Genomic DNA, 22,255 nt, shown 5'->3' with positions numbered 1-22,255 from the left:
CAAGTTTGATGACAGGCCGGAGAATTATCGGGCTTGGAAGTCCTGCTTCCACGATGCCATATTGGGCTTAGACCTGTCGGCAGGAGAGGAGCTTGGCCTCATCAAATAGCTCGGCCCAGAGTCCGCCGGACAGGCCTGCAGGATAAAAGCGGCCAATGTGGGACAGCTGCCAGAGGGGTTGAAGAAGGCTTGGGTGAGGCTGGAAGAAAGCTACGGCTCGCCCAAAGCCATCGAAAGGGCTCTCTTTGACAGGTTGGAGAACTTTCCAAGGTTGACGAGTAAGGAACCCCAGAAGCTCCGCGACCTTGGAGATCTGCTGTCGGAACTCGAAGCCGCAAAGCAGGACGGCTACCTACCCGGTCTATCGTACTTAGACACTTCCAGAGGGGTAAGTCCCATCATTGAGAAGCTTCCATTTAACCTGCAGGAGAAGTGGATAACGTTTGGCTCAAAGTTCAAGCTAAAGCACAACGTGGCGTTCCCACCATTCTCTGCATTCGTTAAATTCATCCGTAAAGAAGCCAAAGCCAGGAACGACCCCAGCTTCAACTTCTTCTCCTCCCACCCAGCACTTGCCAGAAGAGACAAGTTCGACAGACATGGAAAGACACCAATATCTGTCCACAAAATGCAAGTGTCCTCAACTGAGCACACAAAGATTCAGAAAAAACCTGAGGATATGAGCAAACAATGCCCTATCCACAACAAGCCCCATCCATTAAAGACGTGCAGAGGCTTCAGGGAGATGTCCCTGGAAGATTGGAAACAATATCTAAGAGAACTCTATGTTTCAGGTGCTGCTCGTCCACGAGCCATCTCGCCAAGAACTGCAAGGTGGATGCAAAATGCACTGCATATGAAAGTGATCGGTACGTTTCAGCACTATACCCAGGCCCAGCTCCTTGGAAGTCAGAGACGCCTCCTCCCGCTTCAGAGCATGGCGGGGAGAGAGGGGGAGCTGCTGGTCCAGAGTTTACATCCAGGTGCACCGAGGTGTGTGGAGAAGGAGTGAGCGCAAGAGCGTGCTCCAAGATATGCCTCGTTAATGTGTACCCTGCAGGATGTCGCCAAGAATCTGAGAAGAAGCCATCTCAGGTGAGCACACTCAAGACTTCCATCTTGGAGAATGGTCGTCCAAGCTACCTTACCCCATGCAGTGGACAGATCCGCGTGGTGTTTGACTCCAGTGCAACATATCAGGGAGTCTCTCTCAACGACGTACTCCTCACAGGGCCCGATCTTAACAGCCGCCTCTTGGGAGTGCTCATGAGATTCAGGAAAGAGCCCGTCGCCATCACTGCCGATATCCAGCACGTTTCATTGCTTCGTGGTGAGAGAAGACCACAGAGACTTCCTCCGCTTCCTGTGGTATCGGGACAATGACCCCAATAGAGACATTGTGGACTACAGAATGCGTGTCCATGTCTTTGGGAATAGCCCATCCCCTGCTGTCGCCATATACGGACTAAGGAGGGCTGCCAAGGAAGAAGACGACGACTTTGGCAGTGATGCGAGAGGGTTCATCGAACGAGAGTTCTATGTCGACGATGCACTGAAGTCATTCCCGACCGAAGCAGAGGCCATCAGTACCCTCGGACGAGCCCAGGAACTACTTGCACTATCCAACCTCAGGCTGCATAAGATCGCCTCTAACAGACCAGCAGTGATGGAGGCATTCCCCCGTGAAGATCGTGCTAAGGACGTCAAGGACCTAGACCTCTTCACTGATGACCTCCCCCTACAGCGTAGCCTAGGGGTGTCGTGGAACATAGCAACAGACACGTTCACGTTCCAAGTCCTAGACGCCAAGAAACCCTTCACACGTAGAGGAGTGCTCTCCACAGTCAACAGCCTATACGACTGATGTGCCTTCAATAACCACAAAACTAGAAGTTATAGACTTTAACAAGTTGGCTTTTAATCATTAAGATCAGAGCTAACATCTCAACACACTGACTGGCTCACAGGAATGAGTCATACAGATCCTGGGATCTTTAAGTAAGAGAAGTCAGGGGCAGAGCCAGAGCCAAGACCTGGAACCTTCCAGGTTAGTCAGGGAAGAGGAAGTGAAACTATACACCGTGTGGGGGAGGGTAATATACATGAGTGCAAAACGAATACAGGCAAGACAAACAGATTTCATTACATTCACCCCTTTAGATTTAGTCCATCGGGGTGATGTTTCTTAAAAGTTGGTATAAGTGTGCCTGTCAGGAGGTTTTGCAGTTCTCAGTGATCGGCGCAAAGCCGGTTGGGGTGCCTCTAGGGGAGTGGATTCTGGTTCCTCCGCTGTCCGGGCCTCCGCAGTGTCTTCCAGGTTATCTGCAGTGTCCTCCAGGTTAAAGTTGGGTATTGATACCTCTGGGCGTCCTGTCTCTTTGTAGTGTAGGTCTTCCTCGGGTAGTCTCTCATCGTTCTCTCCGCTCCCCGAGGGAGCGAGGTCTTTTATGGAAACAGTGTCCTCTCGCCCGTCAGAGTATTCGATATAGGCGTACTGAGGGTTTGCATGGAGGAGCTGTACCTTTTCCACAAGGGGGTCCGTTTTATGGCCTCTCACGTGCTTCCGCAATAGTACTGTCCCCGGAAACGTCAGCCACGCGGGTAGAGATATGCCAGAGGTGGATTTCCGGGGGAAAACGAACATCTTTTCGTGAGGGGTAGCGTTAGTGGCAGTACATAACAGAGACCTTATGGAGTGGAGCACGTCTGGGAGGACTTCCTGCCAGCGGGAGGTCGGAAGGCCTTTTGACTTTAAGGCTAACGTGACAGCCTTCCAAACAGTAGCATTCTCCCTTTCCACTTGCCCGTTACCCCAGGGGTTGTAGCTAGTGGTTCTGCTAGTGGCTATCCCCTTTGAGAGCAAGAACTGGCGCAGTTCGTCACTCATGAATGACGTCCCCCTATCGCTGTGTATGTAATTTGGCATGCCAAACATGCAGAATAGATTACAGAGACACTTGATGACCGTGGCACTGGTCATGTCTGGGCAGGGAATGGCGAAGGGGAAGCGGGAATATTCATCAATGATATTGAGGAAGTATACGTTACGGTCGGCAGAGGGAAGGGGTCCCTTGAAGTCCAGACTTAGGCGCTCGAATGGCCGTGTGGCTTTGATAAGGTGTGCACGGTCAGGCCTGTAGAAACGAGGCTTGCATTCCGCACAGATGCGGCAGGCTCTGGTCATTGCCCTGACCTCCTCGATGGAGTGGGGCAGATTGCGGGACTTTATAAAATGGTATAGTCGGGTGACACCTGGGTGACAGAGGTCGTTGTGGAGACCCTGTAATTTGTCCGTATGAATGCTGGCACACATTCCCCGCGATAGGGCGTCTGGGGGTTCATTAAGGGCTCCCGGCCTGTACATAATATCATAGTCGAACGTGGATAGTTCGATCCTCCACCTGAGTATTTTGTCATTCTTGATTTTCCCCCTTTGTTTGTTATTAAGCATGAAAGCCACCGACCGCTGGTCGGTGAGCAGGGTGAAACGTTTGCCGGCTAGGTAGTGTCTCCAGTGCCGCACTGCCTCCTCCTCGACAGAAGAGTGCCTGATTTCAGGTCCCTGAAGGGTTCGGGAGAAGGCGGCCACAGGTCTCCCAGCCTGATTGAGGGTCGCAGCTAAGGCAAAGTCTGACGCATCGCTTTCGACTTGAAAGGGAACGCTTTCGTCCACTGCACACAGTGCAGCCCTTTCAATGTCCTGTTTGATACTGGTGAAAGCCTCCCGAGCTTCAGCTAATAGTGGGAAGGACGTCGATTTAATGAGGGGTCGGGCCTTATCAGAGTAATTGGGCACCCATTGGGCATAATACGAAAAAAATCCCAGGCACCTTTTTAAAGCTTTGGGATTGTGTGGCAGGGGCAGTTCCTTTAGGGGGCCTAATCGCCCAATTACCCCATCTTCCACCACACAGCCGAGGATACAGAGACGGGTTGTGTTGAAGACACATTTGTCTTTGTTGTAGGTTAGATTCAGCTTTAGGGCAGTTTTTAAAAATCTCGCAAGATTTAGATCGTGGTCTTGCTGGTTGTGCCCGCAGATAGTGACATTGTCCAGCTAGGGGTAGGTAGCTTGTAGTTTATTCTCGTCAACCATGCGGTCCATCTCACGTTGGAAGACCGAGACCCCATTTGTTACCCCGAAGGGCACTCTGAGAAAATGGTAGAGGCGTCCGTTCGCCTCGAAGGCGGTGTATGGGCGGTCCTCCGTTCTAATGGGGAGCTGGTGATACGCGGATTTGAGGTCGATAGTCGAGAAGACTCGGTATTGCGCAATCTGGTTGACCATTTCTGATATGCGGGGTAAAGGGTAGGCGTCCAGCTGGGTATAAATATTAACAGTCTGGCTGTAGTCAATTACCATCCGTTTCTTTTCGCTATTTTTAACTATGACTACTTGGGCACGCCACGGACTGGTACTGCATTCAATAATGCCTTCCCGCAGGAGTCTGTCCACTTCCGCCTTGATAAAGTGTCTGTCTTCCAGACTGTACCTTCTACTTTTGGTCGCTATGGGCCTACAGTTCGGAGTGAGATTAGCGAATAAAGAGGGCGGGCTGATTTTTAAGGTTGATAGGCCACAGACTGTGAGTGGCGGCTGGGACCCGCCATATGCTAGCGTGACACTTTCGTGGTGGCACTGGAAGTCCAGGCCCAAGATTACATTAAGAGAGTTCTGGCATCACGGGGAGTTTAAAATCCTTGTAGTCCGTGCCTTTTACAGTCAGTGTTACCACACAGTAGCCCAAAATGTCCGAAGTGTGGGGCTTAGCAGCCATAGCAATTCTGCTCCATGTAGGGGTTACCGTTAATGAGTGCCGCCGTACCAGGCTAGGGTGGATAAAACTCTCGGTACTCCCACAGTCAATTAAACATTTCGTTAAATTCCCGTTTACCTGTATGTCCATCATAGATTTTGTCAACGGGTGTGGCCTGGATTGATCCACCGTGATCGAAGCCACTGTTGGGCCCTGGGCGGCTGTTGAGTCGGGAAAAGATGGCGGATCCCAAGATGGCGGCACTCACGAGGCGGTGATGGAGTTGGAAATCTGATTCCCCCTGCAGACTTTGCTAAAATGCCCCTTTTTCTTACATTTGAAGCATGTAGCGTCCTTCGCTGGGCATCGTTGTCTGGGGTGCTTCGCCTGGCCGCAGAAGTAGCATTTCGGGCCTCGAGACATTGCCGCTGTTGTAGGACTCCTGGGTGAACTTGTGTGTGGGGACTCCGGTGGTGTAGAGCTGGTCTGAGACCTGGATGGGGAAGATGGCTGATTCCAAGATGGCGGCCCGCTCGGCGCGCACGAGGCGGTGAGGGCCGCAAGGCCGGAAGAATAAGAGTCAGAGTTTTTCTGGGCCACGTCCAGCAATCGCACAGTGGCCACTGCCTTTTTTAAGTCCAGGACCACCTCCTCCAGCAGTCTCTGCCGGATATAATTCGATTTGAGGCCCGTGATGGAGGAATCGCGGACCAATTCGTCAGAGTACACGTTGGCCGTCACGGCCTTGCAGTTACAGTCCCGGACCAAGTCCTTTAGGCCCTGTAAGAAATCGTCCATTGATTCCTCAGGTCGCTGCCTGCGTGTAGCCAGCAGATGTCTGGCGTACACTTCGTTTACTGGCCTCTGGTATTGGGCCTTCAGGATAGTGATGGCCGTGTAAGAGGTGGCGTCCCGGATGAACAAATAAATCCGATGATTAACGCGAGTAGTCAGTAGACTCAGTTTATCTACCTCGCTAGCGGATGAGGCCCTCGCGAAGAGTTCGAAGCATTTGAGCCAGTGTCCAAATTGATTTGATGCTTCAGCAGAATGTGGATCCAAGTCCAGACGCTCTGGTTTTAGGAGTCGATCCATCCTAGTATTCTTTAGTGATTAAAATTGATGTGCCTTCAATAACCACAAAACTAGAAGTTATAGACTTGAACAAGTTGGCTTTTAATCACTAAGATCAGAGCTAACATCTCAACACCCTGACTGGTTCACAGGAATGAGTCATACAGATCCTGGGATCTTTAAGTAAGAGAAGTCAGGGGCGGAGCCAAGAGCCAAGACCTGGAACCTTCCAGGTTAGTCAGGGAAGAGGAAGTGAAACTATACACCGTGTGGGGGAGGGTAATATACATGAGTGCAAAACGAATACAGGCAAGACAAACAGATTTCATTACAACGACCCTCTCGGCTTCTTAGCCCGTCACCATACAAGGCAGGCTGCTCCTCAGGGAACTCTCCACACGCACTGAAGAGTGGGATTCACCTCTCCCTTAAGAGATGGAAGCAGAGTGGGACAGATGGAGAAACTCACTCCAAGACTTACAGGAGATACGAATACCTCGCTGCTATTCGTCTTTCTCTCCCTTAAATGCCCAATTCAAAGGGCTTTGCGTCTTTGCAGACGCATCCGCTAGGGCCATTGCAAGTGTGGCTTATCTGAAGGTCACCACTCAAGAAGGACAAAGCAAAATCGGCTTAGTCTTTGATAGAGGCAAGTTGGTGCCCCAGCCAGACCTCACCATACCCAGATTCGCACTGTGCGTAGCTGAACGCAACCTACCCCCTCACAGCAGTCTAATGAAGCTGCATCCTATCATCGACACCGACGGACCGTCTGAGGTGGTTCTTCTTTTGTCGCCAGAGGACGCCAGTGACAAGTAGAGTCGTTAACGACCCCAGGCGGGGAGTGTTCCGGACCAATGGAATTTTTACATGCAGTGAACATTTTGTGTGTGCAGATAACACAATAACCACCACCAGAGGGTGCTAACAGTTTGTATGCTGGAAAGGTCATCTGATCTTTCTTCCTGTGTGAGGTCATTTGACCTTTGTTCCTTTCTTCCTGTATAACACGAAGTAGAATTCCAGGAAGAACCTGGCAGTAATGGAGGATTCCATAAGGGTTTTACAATCCAATGCAATCTGATCTCATGTGTTAGGCCAAGCGCAATATCTTTTCACAAATTTGTTCAAGTAAAGCTTCAAAACAGCAACCAGCTTCAGAAGAATTATTTTTGAATAAGTGTTTAACTTGCTGGATAACTAGATAGGAGCACGTCTAGCGCGGCCAGTACAACCGGTAAGCCTGACATTGGTAGTGGGGAAAATGCTGGAGTCCATTATAAAGGATGCAATAGCAGAGCACTTGGAAAACAGTGACAGGATCGGACAAAGTCAACATGGATTTACAAAAGGTAAATCGTGCTCGACTAAGCTACTGGAATTTTTTTTGAGGATGTAACTGACAGAATAGATAAGGGATGTGGTGTATTTGGACTTTCAGAAGGCTTTCGCTAAGGTCCCGCATAAGAGATTAGCATGTAAAGTTAAGGCACATGGGATTGGGGGCAAGGTACTGACTTGGATAGAGAACTGGTTGGCAGGCAGTGACTAGTGGGGTACCGCAGGGATCTGTCCTAGGACCCCAGCTATTCACAATATATATTAATGATCTAGACAAGGGAACTAGATGTAATATCTCCAAGTTTTCAGACGACACAAAGCTGGGTGGGCGTGTGTGCTGTGAGGAGGATGCCGAGAAACTCCAGTATGATTTGGACAGGTTGGGTGATTATACTGCATCTGCCCAATGTGGATAAATGCGAGGTTATCCACTTTGGTGGCAAAAACAGGAAGGCAGATTATCTGAACGGTAATAGATTGGGAGAAGGGGAAGTGCAACGAGACCTGGGTGTCCTTGTGCACCAGTCGCTGAAGGTAAGCATGCAGGTGCAGCAGGCGGTTAAGAAGGCAAATGGTATGTTGGCCTTCGTAGCGAGAGGGTTTGAGTACAGGAACAAGAATGTCTTGCTGCAGTTGTACAGGGCCTTGGTGAGACCACACCTCGAGTATTGTGTGCAGTTTTGGTCGCCTTATCTGAGGAAGGATGTTCTTGCCATGGAGGGAGTGCAGCAAAGATTCACCAGACTGATACCTGGGATGGCAGGAATGACATATGAGGAGAGATTGGGTCGATTGGGCTTATACTCGCTGGAGTTTAGAAGAATGAGCGGGGATCTCAATTCAATTCAATTTTATTTGTCATATATGCAGCAAACGTGTGTACTGCACAATGAAATGTTGATTTTTACGAGTCCTCCCAACATTGGAATAAATATGGCATAACAATGATAAAATACTAATAGAAATACAGTAATAAATAAAACAGTAATAAATAATCATAAATTATACGTTCATGAGTCTTATGGCCTGGGGGTAGAAGCTGTTTTGAAACCTGCTGGTACGAGACCGTATGCTTCGGTATCTCTTACCGGACGGGAGCAGGGCGAAGAGGTTGTGGCTGGGGTGGCTCGCGTCTTTAATGATTCTCAGGGCCTTCCCCCGGCACCTCTCGGGGTAGATATCCTGGACAGCAGGTAGTTTAATTCCTATAGTATGTTGTGCAGCTTTCACCACCATCTGTGGAGCCTTGCGGTCTGTGGCGGTGCAGTTGCCATACCAGGTAGTGATACAGCCGGACAGGATACTCTCGATGGTGTACCGGTAGAAGTTGGTGAGAATCTGGGGGGCCATTCCAAATTTCTTCAGTCTCCTGAGGAAGAACAGGCGTTGGCATGCCTTCTTCATTACGACGTCGATGTGATGTGACCACGTTAAGTCCTCCGTAATGAATACACCCAGGAATTTGAAGCTGCTGACCCTCTCCACCTCAGCCCCTTCGATGTATATTGGGGTGTGTCCCTCCCCCTGCTGCTTCCTGTAGTCCACAATCATCTCCTTTGTTTTGCTGATGTTGAGGGAGAGGTTGTTGTACTTGCACCATTCTGCAAGAGCTCTTACCTCCTCCCTGTAGCCTGTCTCGTCGCCATCTGTGATCAGGCCTACAACGGTAGTGTCATCAGCAAACCTGATGGAGTTGGAGTTGTGCATGATCTCATTGAAACTTATAAAATTTTAACAGGACTAGACAGACGAGATGCAGGAAGGATGTTCCCGATGGTGGGGAGTCCAGAACCAGAGGTCACAGCCTAAGGAGAAGGGGTAAGCCATTTAGGACAAAGATGGAGGAATTTCTTCACGCAGAGAGTGGTGAACCTGTGGAATTCTCTACCACAGAAGGCAGTTGAGGCCAATTCATTAAATATATTCAAGAAGGTGTTAGATATATTTCTTAAGGCTAAAGGGATCAAGGGATATGGGGAGAAGGCAGGGACAGGGTACTGAGTTTGGATGATCAGCCATGATCTCATTTGAATGGCGGAGCAGGTTCGAGGGGCCGAATGGCCTAATCTGACTCCTATTTTCTATGTTTCTACCGATGGTCTCCGGCCTGAGGCACTTCTCCTGTTTTCTTTTGCTGCTGCGACCCCATTCTCCTTCACAGCCTCTCTAGCTGGGTCAGAAAGTGGGGGAAATCACCTGTCTGTTACTACTTCAGACTCAGCCTGCTTTACGGGGTATTTCAATCTACCAGGATAGCAATTATTTTCCTGATTCTCCGTTAGTTTCACCTGCATATTCGGCTACAAAATGTTCAGATCCAATTTGCATACATACCACTGAACAGTGTAGCACAAACACCACATCACCTTGCACTTACTAGCACATGAATTAGATCAACTGTACCACCAGCACTGGTAAAATCCCCTGAATGTGAATAATTAAGTACTGAGGAATTAGCACTACCTATTGAAGACAGCAAATTGGACAGACTCACAGCAACCACCTAAATAGGAGACAGTGAAGAGAGGCACTATTGGATAAGCCTTCAAGTAGAGTTCTAATGTATCAGTTATTCGAGCAATTCCACAAGATTATGATCAAAAAATTGAGAACTCCTTTCTTAATCATAATGTCTTTTTGGACTCCAAAGTGGGGTAGCAGTCCCACTATAAAAAATAATGTAAAAATCCCAGTGACTGCTGCTGAATCACAATGAACAAAGGAATGGTGCACCTCGTATCAGTTCTCAGGGAGAAACTACATGACCAAGACAATAAATGTCATTATGATAAGGAAAGATTTGTCAGAGATTAGGAAATTACCTCCAGACTGATGCTCATCTTGGACATGCACATAACACTACAGAAAACCGTGGCACATTTAAAGGGCAATGATAGTACACTTGCCATTAATCTGCCTTTTGTCCATGCGGCTTAAGCGATAAATGCACCAAAGTATACGGAGTGATTATTTACAGGGTCAAATTTCTAGCCCCTAGTCTTTTATTTTACCAGCCAAGGACAACTATAATTACAATTGCAGAACACTAGATACAAAGGATCTCCACAAAGCTAACTACAGCTCCACTTTGTGCATTCTACCATATCACCATTCTCACATGATGTGCACCTTCCTTAGCCTTACTGTACAATCATAGCAGCACTCTGAACTCTCTAGCTTGCTGCCTGACAATGACTGGATCAAATTACACATTGCAGAGAACTTGAATTAGTCTACTACAAACAGGATCAAATTACACACTCCAGACAAACTGTTGTGTGTGCCTTGTCCTCAAAGGAGACCAATGAGAAATCTGGTCCAACCCACTTGTGTTGCAAGTAGACGCAGCCCAAAGCAGACAGTGATCCCTTTAAGCAGATGAATGAAGACAATGTTTCTGAGACATATCAGTCAATGTCACTGCATCATCTAATATTCATACTCAACAAACCAATCATCTGCCTAGTTGATGCCACTCATCAATTGGGATAGCTACATCAGGGGCTCATGAGGATCACAATCCTCAAATCGCACATACATCGAGACATTCACAGAAATCACAGAAACCCCAGTGCTTCGGCCCATCGAGCCTGCACCGACACATATCCCACCCTATCCCCGTAACCCCACGTATTTAATCCCCCTAACACTAAGGGTCAAGTTATCATAGCCAATCATCCTAACCCGCACATCTTTGGACTGTGGGAGGAAACCGGAGCACCCGGAGGAAACCCACGCAAACATGGGGAGAATGGGCAAACTCCACACAGACAGTCACCCGAGGCCGGATTCGAACCCGGGTCCCTGGCGCTGCGAGGCAACAGGGCTAACCACTATGCCACCGTATAAACCGTAGGCACCCGTTATGTATGTCTGCATTGCTGGCTCCCTTCCACAGTAATTGCCCCATGCGTCCCAGTAACAGCAAAGTCTACCACTACTATTAGTGTCAGCCACGGCATTTCCCACATTACACTTCAAAAGTACTTAATTGGCTGCAACGCTCTTTGCAACATCCTGCATTATTGAAAGGTGCTATAAAAATGCAAGTCTTTCTTTTTACATAATTCTAGTGTGTTCTACAAGCTCCATTTTCAGCAGCATCAGATCCAATGGATAGGAACCTTCTCAAACGACATATATAGAACTTCTCTCCTTCTTTGTCCAGCCTTTATCCAGCTTGGTCTTCTTGCATGCGATTTTTATGCAGTTGACTGGTCAATATGACATGGCACACATGTCAATGGTAATGTGTGGCAGAATTTGTAATGTCTCCTAATGCCTTAAGGAGATTCCAAACTGGTTAACAAGCTTTAGTACCTCATTTGCCATTAATCCATTTGAATAAAGGGCACAGGCATATGGTGTAGTCACAGACAGTAGGGAGAGCCTAATAGCTTGGCTGGCTGGAAGAGAAAGCAGCAGTAAGAGTAACTACATGGCTGGAAAAGGCAAGCGACACTGCTGGGGTTAGGGGGAACAGATTATGATGGCATGGACTTCAATTATATTTTGTTTCTAAAGAATTTGATTTGAGAAATAAAGACTCGAGTTAGAAAAAAGTAAGCGTTCTAATAAAAATTAATACTAAAAATTTAAACTTTTAGTTGGAAAATGCAGCACAAAAGGGGGCAAAGAGTCTCGTCAAGATATTTGAATTGCCAAACATCACTAGACTTCAAATCTGAGAGATTGTTGGCCAAAATCATGATAGCATAAATACCCAATTAAAAATGGTTAAATTTCTAAGTCTTGATTTTAAGTGAGCAACAAAACTGATCAGTTAACAATTCTGTGTCTACATTACCAAAACCCAGTTGCACACTTCAACATTACTGAGGAGATGGTCACAAAGATGCCTGAAAGACATCCGATTGCACGGCCACAATGTCATTTACACAGCTGTCTTGTAGCCTCTAGCGGCTAAGATGGAGTACTACATCAGTACAGCAGGAGTATTGATACCATTTGAAGCTGAACAAGTTCATCAATTAAAAAAATACTGGCAACCTCAGTTTATACATCAGTCCTCATTAAAGAAATAAAGTCCAACAATATCTTTGAACATTCCATCAAATAATTTTTTTTAAATTAATTATTGGGATGTGGGCATCACTGCCAAGGTCAGCATTTACTGCCCATCCGTGGTTGCCCTGGAGAAGGTGGTGGTGAGCCGCCTTCTTGAACCGCTGCAGTCTGTGTGGTGAAGGGAGGGAGTTCCAGGATTTTGACCCAGCAACAAAAAAGAAACGGCGATCTATGTCCAGGTCAGGTAGGTGTGTGACTTGGAGGGGAACTTGGAGGTGATGGTGATCCTTTGCCCATTTATATAGAAAATAATATTTTGAAAAATATCTTACAAAACAAATTTCTGACTACAGCTGCTCAGGTGACTGAGTCACCAACAACTTCATCGAAAGGCATCTTGGAGTGGCTCCTCTAAATGTGAATTTAGCTGGGAGCGGATCTAGAATTGCCTGACCCTAGAAAAGCCTGTTATAAGCTGGGTACACTGCATCTCTCTGAAAAATGTCAAAATAAGACTTTTCCAACTGCGATTATATTTTTCAATTTAATGTGGGAAGTATTCTCCTTAGACTTTCCTTCCTTTTAAGATCCACTGTTCAGTGTGTGAAATAGCAAAGTATCAGTGCATTGAATATTTTATGAATAATTAACCCAAATAATACATTTTGAATCAGCGGGCATCAGCAAATCAGGGCTTGCAGAGGCAGCTGCAGAGTGCCGGCTCAGATCATTTGTTTAAAAGGTAAGATCACAGCACATGCATGCTGAGAATTAACAGGTTTTCTGATGGCAGCAAGTTAGAAGCAGCTCATGGTAAAAAAGCCTTTGATAAGGTGTCACATATTAGGCTACTTAATAAGTTAGAGCTCTCTGGGATTAGCAGGCAGAATGGGTTGGATAAGGAATTGGTTGAATTCTCAGGCAGATGGTAGTTGTTAATGGTAGTGGTTCTATGGGAGGACCGGTTACTACTGGAATGCCCCACAGATCGATGTTAGGGCCATTCCTCTGCACCATTTTTAATCAATGATCCGGGGGAACTTCCGCAAGTTTGCAGATGATAAAAAGATTTGTGCGGGTGAGAAAGAAGAAAAAAAAGAGGGAAAGGAGGAAGCCATCAGAAGATGCAATTCGACATGTGGATTGGGTGCCCAGCTTTATAGCCACACATGCATTAATTTGTTAGGTAAAGACTCACCTTAAGGCTCTTAATGTGTGTTGCAGTCTCTATGACACATTTCTCCGGAGATTTGTCCAATAAGTATTCAATGACAGCATCTTTGTTGTACAATCTAAAATGAAAACAGTGATTACTCAGGCAGAACATCAACACCAAATGCTAAGTAACAGATGAAGGACCGTGGTAAAGAGGGGAAAAATGACGAACTATGAAACACTGAGCACATTGAGACAAGACCCCTGAATTATAGCATCCCTGAAGCACTTCAAGAAGTGAGTGATTACTTTTTTTGTACACAAGAGCATTTTACTCACGTATTTCATTTCAGCAGCACTATTGAACATAATTACATAAGAAATAGTAGCAGGAGTAGGCCATTCGGCCCCTTGAGCCTGCTCCGCCATTCAATAAGATCATAGCTGATCTGCTACCTCTACTCCACTTTCCTGCACTACAGGAAACTTTGAGATATCCGGCACCGACGGGACCGAGCTGTTGCCGATCTATCAAAACTGCCGGACATACAAAGTTAATGTTGAAGCATACGGAGGTTTTCATCTCCATATCTGACAACAAACACTGTTGCTTAGCAACAGCTTCTAAACAGTCGGCTGCAGCTGCAAGCGTCTCTAGCTGAAGCTGTTGCTATAGCTACAGACCTTGCAGTGCCTGACTGGGAAAAAAAAAGCAACGAGAACTAAAAAAAACTTATAGAAAACGGCTCCTAATTTTTGCCGTTAGATCGAGTATTCTGGACATATAACCTCCGGATAAACCGAAGTTTCCTGTACCTCCATATCCCTTGTTTCCCTTAATATCCAAAAAGCTATCGATCTCTATCTTGAATATACTCAACGACTGAGCCTCGACAGCCCTCTGGGGTACAGAATTCCAAAGATTCACCACCCTCTGAGTGAAGAAATTTCTCCTCATCTCAGTCCCCTGGTTCTAGACTCCCCAGCCAGGAGAAACATCCTCCCTGCATTTCCCCTGTCAAGTCCTGTAAGAATTTTGTATGTTTCAATGCGATCACCTCTCATTCTTCGAACCTCTAGAGAATATAAGCCTAGTCTACTCAATCTCTCCTCAAGACAATCCCCCCATCCCAGGAACCAGTCTGATGAACCTTCATTGCACTCCATCTATGGCAAGTATACCCTTCCTTAGATAAGGAGACCAAAACTGTACACAATACTCCAGGTGTGATCGCGCCAGGGCCCGGTATAATTGCAGTAAGACGTCTTTACTCTGACTCAAATCCTCTTGTAATAAAGGCCAACACACCATTTGCTTTCCTAATTGCTTGCTGTACCTGCATGTTAACTTTCAGTGATTCGTGTACAAGGACACCCAGGTCCCTCTGAACACCAACATTTCCCAGTCTCTCACCATTTAAAAAATACTCTGCTTTTCTATTTTTCCTACCAAAGTGGATAACTTCACATTTCTCCACATTATATTCCATTTGCCATGTTCTTGCCCATTCACTTAGCCTGTCTATATCTCCTTGAAGCCTCTGCATCCTCCTCACAACTTACATTCCCACCTAGCTTTGTATCATCAGCAAACTTATATATATTAATTACATTTGGTCCTCTCAGAGTCATACAGCACAGAAAGAGGCCCTTCGGCCCATCGTGTCCACGCCGGCCATCAAGCCATCTATTCTAATCCCATTTTTCAGCACTTGGTCCATAGCCTTGTATGCTATGGCATTTCAAGTGCTCATCTAAATGCTTCTTGAATGTTGTGAGGGTTCCTGCCTCTACCACCCTTTCAGGCAGTGAGTTCCAGATTCCAATCACCCTCTGGGTGAAAAAGTTTTTCCTCAAATCCCCTCTAAACCTCCTGCCCCTTACCTTGAAACTATGCCCCCTGGTTATTGACCCCTCTACTAAGGGGAAAAGTTCCTTTCTATCTACCCTATCTATGCCCCTCATAATTTTGTACACCTTAATCAGGTCCCCCCTCAGCCTTCTCTGCTCCAAGGAAAACAACCCCAGCCTGTCCAGTCTCTCTTCATAGCTGAAGCGCTCCAGCCCAGGTAACATGCTGGTGAATCTCCTCTGCACCCTCTCCAATGCAATCACATCCTTCCTATAGTGTGGCGACCAGAACTGCGCACAGTATTCCAGCTGTGGCCTAACTAGCATTTTGTACAGCTCCATCATAACCTCCCTGCTCTTATATTCTATGCCTCAGCTAATGAAGGAAAGTATCCCATATGCCTTTCTAACTACCTTATCTACCTGTTCTGCTGCCTTCAGGGATCTATGTACATGCACACCAAGGTCCCTCTGATCCTCTGTCCTTCCTAGGGTCCTACCATTCATTGTGTATTCCCGTGCCTTGTTAGTCCGCCCAAAATGCAACACCTCACACTTTTCAGGGTTAAATTCCATTTGCCACTGTTCTGCCCATCTAACCAACTCATCTATATCGTCCTGTAGCCTGAGGCTTCCCTCCTCACTATTTACCACTCCACCAATTTTCGTGTCATCTGCGAACTTACTGATCTCCTACATTCATATCTAAATCATTAATGTACACTACAAACAGCAAGGGACCCAGCACCGATCCCTGCGGTACACCACTGGACACAGGCTTCCAGTCACAAAAACAACCTTTGACCATCACCCTCTGCCTCTTGCCACTAAGCCAATTTTGGATCCAATGTGCCAAATTGCCCTGGATCCCATGGGCTCTTACCTTCTTGACCAGTCTCCCATGCGGGACTGTGTCAAAAACCTTACTGAAGTCCATGTAGACTACATCAACTGCACTACCCTCATCCACACACCTAGTCACCCCCTCAAAAAATTCAATCAAATTGGTTAGACATGATCTCCCCCTGCCAAAGCCATGCTGACTATCCTTGATTAATCCTTGCCTCTCCCAAGTGGAGACCAATTCTGTCCCTCAGAATTTTTTCCAATAATTTCCCTACCACTGATGTTAGGCTCACTGGCCTGTAATTCCCTGGTTTATCCCTACTACCCTTCTTGAATAATGGTACTACGTTAGCTGTTCTCCAGTCCTCTGGCACATCCCCTGTGGCCAGAGAGGTTCTGAAAATGTGTGTCAGAACCCCTGCAATCTCCTCCCTTGCCTCACACAGCAGCCTGGGATACATCTCGTCTGGGCCTGGGGATTTATCCACTTTTAAGCCCACTAAAACCTCCTCCCTCTCAATACTAATTTGTTCAAGTATATCACAATCCCCTTGCCTGATTTCTATGCCTACATCCTTCTCCATATAGTGAACACAGATGCAAAATATTCATTTAAAACCTCACCCACATCTTCCAGCTCTACACACAGATTGCCACTTTGGTCCCTACTCTTTCCCTGGTTATCCTCTTGCCCTTGATATAGTTATAAAACACCTTGGGATTTTCCTTTATTTTGCCCGCCAGTGTTTTTCCATGTCCCCTCTTCGCTCTCCTAATTTTTTTTTTGTACCCCTCTGCACTTTCTATACTTCCACTGTTTTTAGTCCTTTGTATCTGCCAAAAGCCTCCCTTTTTTCCCTAATCCATTCTTGTATATCCCTCGACATCCAGGGTTCCCTGGGCTTGTTGGTCCCACCCTTGACCTTTATGGGAACATGTTGACGTTGTACTCTCTCTCTCTATTTCCTTTCTGAAAGACTCCCACTGCTCTGGTGTGGATTTTCCTACAAGTAGCTGATCCCAGTCCACTTTGGCCAGATCCTGCCTTATCATATTAAAATCGGCCTCCCCCCAATTTAGAATCTTTATTTCCGGTCCATCTTTGTCCTTTTCCATAACTACCTTAAATCTCACCGAATTATGGTCACTGTCACCAAAATGCTCTCCTACTCACACTTCTACCACTTGCCCAGCTACATTCCCTAGAATTAGGTCCAGTACCGCCCCCTCTCTTGTAGGACTTTCTACATGCTGGCTCAAAAAGCTCTCCTGGATGCACTTTAAGAATTCCGCACCCTCTAAGCCTTTCACACTCTGACTATCCCAGTTAATATTGGGGAAGTTGAAATCCCCTATTATTACCCTATTATTTCTACACTTCTCTGAGATTTGCCTACATATCTTTTCCTCTATCTCCCCCTGACTGTTTGGGGGCCTATAGTACACTCCCAGCAAAGTGCTTGCCCCCTCTGTTTTTAAGTTCTACCCATATGGCCTCATTAGAGGAACCTGCCAAGGTATCATCCCTCCTTACAGCAGTAATTGACTCCTTGATTAATATTGTGACATCCCCTCCTCTTTTACCCCCCCCGCCTCTGTCTTGCCTGAAGATTCTATACCCCGGAATATTGAGCTGCCAATCCTGCCCCTCCCTCAACCATGTCTTTGTGATAACAACAATATCATACTCCCATGTGTTCATCAATACCTTCAATTCATCTGCCTTACTCGCAAGACTCCTTGCATTAAAATAAATGCCATCCAGCCTTGCCATATTCCTTTGTGCAGTTACATATTTGCTCTGCCTTCCAGGTTGACTTGTTTTTTCCTCTATACAGGAAAGTCTTTGGTATCCGGCACCGACGGGACCGGGATGGTGCTGGTTGATTAAAAATTCTGGATGACGGAGAGGGTTATCTACTGAGGCTATCTTTAACAAACAAAAATAAAAAAATCAAGAAATGTGCAGTATACAGTAATTGGATACTCACCTACAGAATGTTGTGTTAAATGGATGGTGGAAGATGCTTGATTAAGTACCGTACTGCCAGTTGACGGTAATCCATAACTCTTTAATTACTTAACAATTACTTAACAGTAAAACAAAACTTATACAATAAACAAAAAAATGGCGGATCGGAAGAGACTACCGGCAGTGCGGGAGAGTCAGACTCCTGTTATTGAGGTGTTCGGACTTCCGACAGCGCCAAGAAGCCGAGTAGTGGCAGTTTGGAGAACTACCCCCACTGACTAACTCGGCCACCGCAGGAGACTCGGACTCAGCAACATTTCGGGTTATTGAGGTGTTGTTTTCGGAGTATGAATTTTGCCGGTTAATAGAGAATTCCGGATATTTAGGTGCCGTTTAAAATGAGAGTTTCCTGTATTTGGTTGTGCATCACCACCTACTGTAGCTCCACTCCATATCCCATCCCCCTGCCAAGTTAGTTTAAACCCCCCCACAACAGTACGAGCAAATCTCCCTGCAAGGATGTTGGTCCCGTTCCGGTTCAGGTGCAACCCGTCCGACTTGTACAGGTCCCACCTTCCCCAGAAGCAGACCCAGTGATCCAGGAAACTAAAGCCCTCCCTCCTGCACCAACTCTTTAGCTACGCATTCATCTGCTCTATCCTCCTATTCTTATACTCACTAGCACGTGGTACCAGGAGTAATCCAGAGATTACAATCTTTGAGGTCCTGCTTTTTAATCTGCTACCTAGCTCCCTAAATTCTTGTTGCAGGACCTCATCCCTCTTTCTACCTATGTTGTTGCTACCAATGTGAACCACGACCTCTGACTGTTCACCCTCCCCCTTCAGAATGCCCTGCAGCCGTTCAGTGACCTCCTTGACCCTGGCACCAGGGAGGCAACATATCATCCCGGAGTCACGTCTGCGGCCACAGAAATGTCTATCTGTTCCCCTTACGATAGAATCCCCTATCACTATTACTCTCCCACTCTTTTTCCTCCCCTCCTGTGCAGCTGAACCACTCGTAGTGTCACGGACTTGGCTCTTGCTGCATTCCCCTGAGAAACCATCTCCCCCAGCAGTATCCAAAATGGAAAATCTGTTGGAGGGAGATGGACCCAGGGGACTCCTGCACTACCTTCCTAGTTCTTTTACTGTCTGGCGGTCACCCATTCCCTGTCTGCCTGTGCACTCTTTACCTACGGTGTGACCACCTCGTTAAACATGCTACCCACAAAGATCTCAGCTTCGCGGATGTTCCACAGTGACTCCAGCCGCAGCGCCAGCTCCGAAATGCAGATTTCGAGTAGCTGCAGCTGGGGACACTTCCTGCACATGTGTTCGCCCTGGACACCGAAAGTGTCCCTGACTTCCCACATAGCACAGGAGGAGCACTCCAAGCTGCCCTGCCATGTCCTACCCTTAATTTTCTCCCTTTACAGGAGGGGGGGGGGGGGGGGGGGAAGAGCAGGGCGGAGAGGGTTCAGATGAGGGGAAATTTAGAAAGTTAAAGAGAAAGGACAAGGCAAAAGTGTAGGGTAGCAGAGTCTGACAGGAAGGGACAGAACATACAAACATAAGACTGCACTGGCAAATAAGGTAAGAGTAGGGAAAAATGGTAAAAAGACAACATTAAAGGCTCTTTATCTGAATGCATGCAGCATTCGTAACATGATAGATGAATTGACGGCACAAATAGATATAAATGGGTGTGATCTGATCGCCATTACAGAGACGTGGTTGCAAGGTGACCAAAGGTGGGAACTGAATATTCAGGGGCACTTGACATTTCAGAAGAATAGGCAGAAAGGAAAAGGAGGTGGGGTAGCTCTGTTAATAAAGGATGAGATCAGTACAGTAGTGAGAAATTATATTGGCTTGGAAGATGTAGAATCAGTTTGGGTGGAGAGAAGAAATAGTAAGGGAAAGAAGTCACTGGTGGGAGTACTCTATAAGCCCCCAAACAGTAGCTACACAGGACAGAGTATAAATCAAGAAATAATGGGGGCTTGTGAGAAAGGTACTGCAACAATCGTGGGCGATTTTAACCTTCATATAGATTCATCAAATCAAATTGGCAAAGGCAGCCTTGAGGACGAGTTCATAGTGTGTATTCGGGATGGTTTCTTAGAACAATACATTGTGGAACCAACCAGGGAGCAGGCTATTTCAGGTCTGGTAATGTGTAATGAGGCAGGATTAATTAATGATCTCATAGTAAAGGTTCCTCTGGAGAAGAGTGATCATAGCATGATAGAATTTCAATTTCAAATTCAGTTCAAGGGCGAGAAACTTGGGTCTGAAACTCGTGTCTTAGACTTAAATAAAGGTAATTACAAAGGTATGAAGAGAGAGTTGGCTAAAGTGGACTGGAAAAATAGGTTAAAGAGAGACAGTAGATAAGCAATGACAGACATTTAAGGAGATATTTCATAACTCTCAGCAAAGGTATATTCCAGTGAGAAGGAAAGAATCTACGAGAAGGATGAACCATCCATGGCTAACTAAGGAAGTTAAGGATGGTATCAAATTGAAAGAAAGGGCATACAATGTTGCGAAGATTAGTGGTAGGCCAGAGGATTGGGAACATTTTTAGAAACCAGCAAAGGATGACTAAAAAAATATAAAAAGAGGGAGAAAAAAGATTACCAGAGTAAACTAGCAAGAAATATTAAAAAAGGCAACAAGAGCTTATACAAGTATATATAAAAAGGAAGAGAGTAGCTAAAGTAAACGTTGGTCCCTTAGAGGATGAGACTGGGGAATTAATAATGGGAACAGGGAACTAGCAGAAATTTTGAACAAATATTTTGTATGTGACTTCACAGTAGAAGACACTAAAAATATCCCAATAATAGTAGATAATCAAGGGGCAAAAGGAAGGGAGAAATTTAAAACTATCACGAGAGAAAAGTACTTGGCAAACTAATGGGACTAAAGGCTGACAAGTCCCCTGGACCTGATGGCCTGCATCCTAGGGTCTTAAAAGAAATGGCTGCAGAGATAGTGGATGCATTGGTTGTAATCTACCAAAATTCCGTGGGTTCTGGAAAGGTCCCAGCGGATTTGAAAACCGCAAATGTACCGCCTCTATTCAAGAAAGGAGGGAGACAGAAAGCAGGAAACTATAGGCCAGTTAGCTTAACATCTATCATTGGGGAAAATGCTGGAATCCATTATTAAGAAAGTAGTAGCAGTACATTTAGAAAATCATAATAAAACCATGTAGACTTTGCTTGATTGTATGAAAGAGAAATCGTGCTTGACAAATTTACTAGAGCTCTTTGAGGATGTGACGAGCAGGGTGGATAAAGGGGAACCAGTAGATGTAGTGCATTTGGTTTTCCAAAAGGCATTCGACAAGGTGCCACATAAAAGGTTACTGCACAAGATAAGAGCCCACAGCGTTGGGGGTAATATATTAGCATGGATAGAGAATTGGCTAACTAACAGAAAACAGAGGGTTGGGATAAATGGGTCATTTTCAGGTTGGCAAATTGTAACTAGTGGGGTGTCAGAGAGATCAGTGCTGGGGCCTCAACTATTTACAATCTATATTAAACACTTAGATAAGGGACCGAGTGTACTGTTGCCAAATTTGCTGACGATACAAAGAGAGGTGGGAAAGTAAGTTGTGAGGAGGACACAAAGAGTCTGCAAAGGGATAGGTTAAGTGAGCGGGAAAAAATTTGGCAGCTGGAGTATAACGTGGGAAAATGTGAGGTTATCCACTTTGGTACGAAGAATAAAAAAATCAAAATATTATTTAAATGGAGACTATGGAATGCTGTGGTAGAGGAATCTGGGTGTCCTCGTACATGAAACACAAAAAGTTAGCATGCAGGTACAGCAAGTAATTAGGAAGGCAAATGGAATGTTGGCCTTTATTGTAAGGGTCATGGAGTATAAAAGTAGGGAAGTCTTGCTACAACAGTACAGGCCGTTGGTGAGACCACAACTGGAGTACTGCGTAGTTTTGATTTCCTTATTTAAAGGAAGGATATACTTGCTTTGGAGGCAGTTCAGATAAGGTTCGCCAGGTTGATTCCGGAGATGAAGAGGTTGTCTTATGGAGGAAAGGTTGAGCAGGTTGGACCTATACTCATTGGAGTCTAGAAGAATGAGGGGATCTTATTGAAACATAAGATTCTGAGGGGGCTTGACAGGGTAGATGCCGAGAGGTTGTTTCCCCTCCTGGGGGAATCTAGAACTTGGGGGCATAGTTTCAGAAT

General features: G+C 46.1%; 1 protein-coding gene across 1 annotated transcript in view; it reads right to left on the bottom strand.

Annotated features, from left to right (window-relative positions):
- The window catches only part of LOC147108501 (replication termination factor 2-like), an 84,707-nt gene that overhangs the window by 14,030 nt on the left and 48,422 nt on the right, over positions 1 to 22,255 (bottom strand). The window contains 1 exon segment of the mRNA XM_086005150.1: positions 13,399 to 13,492. Coding sequence (XP_085861276.1) covers positions 13,399 to 13,492 — 94 coding nt within the window.

Source organism: Somniosus microcephalus, chromosome 13, assembly GCF_052327205.1.
Source record: "Somniosus microcephalus isolate GS21.2 chromosome 13, FLI_Smic_1.0, whole genome shotgun sequence".
Lineage (NCBI taxonomy): Eukaryota > Metazoa > Chordata > Chondrichthyes > Squaliformes > Somniosidae > Somniosus > Somniosus microcephalus.
This window is presented reverse-complemented; position numbering and strand designations above follow the sequence as displayed.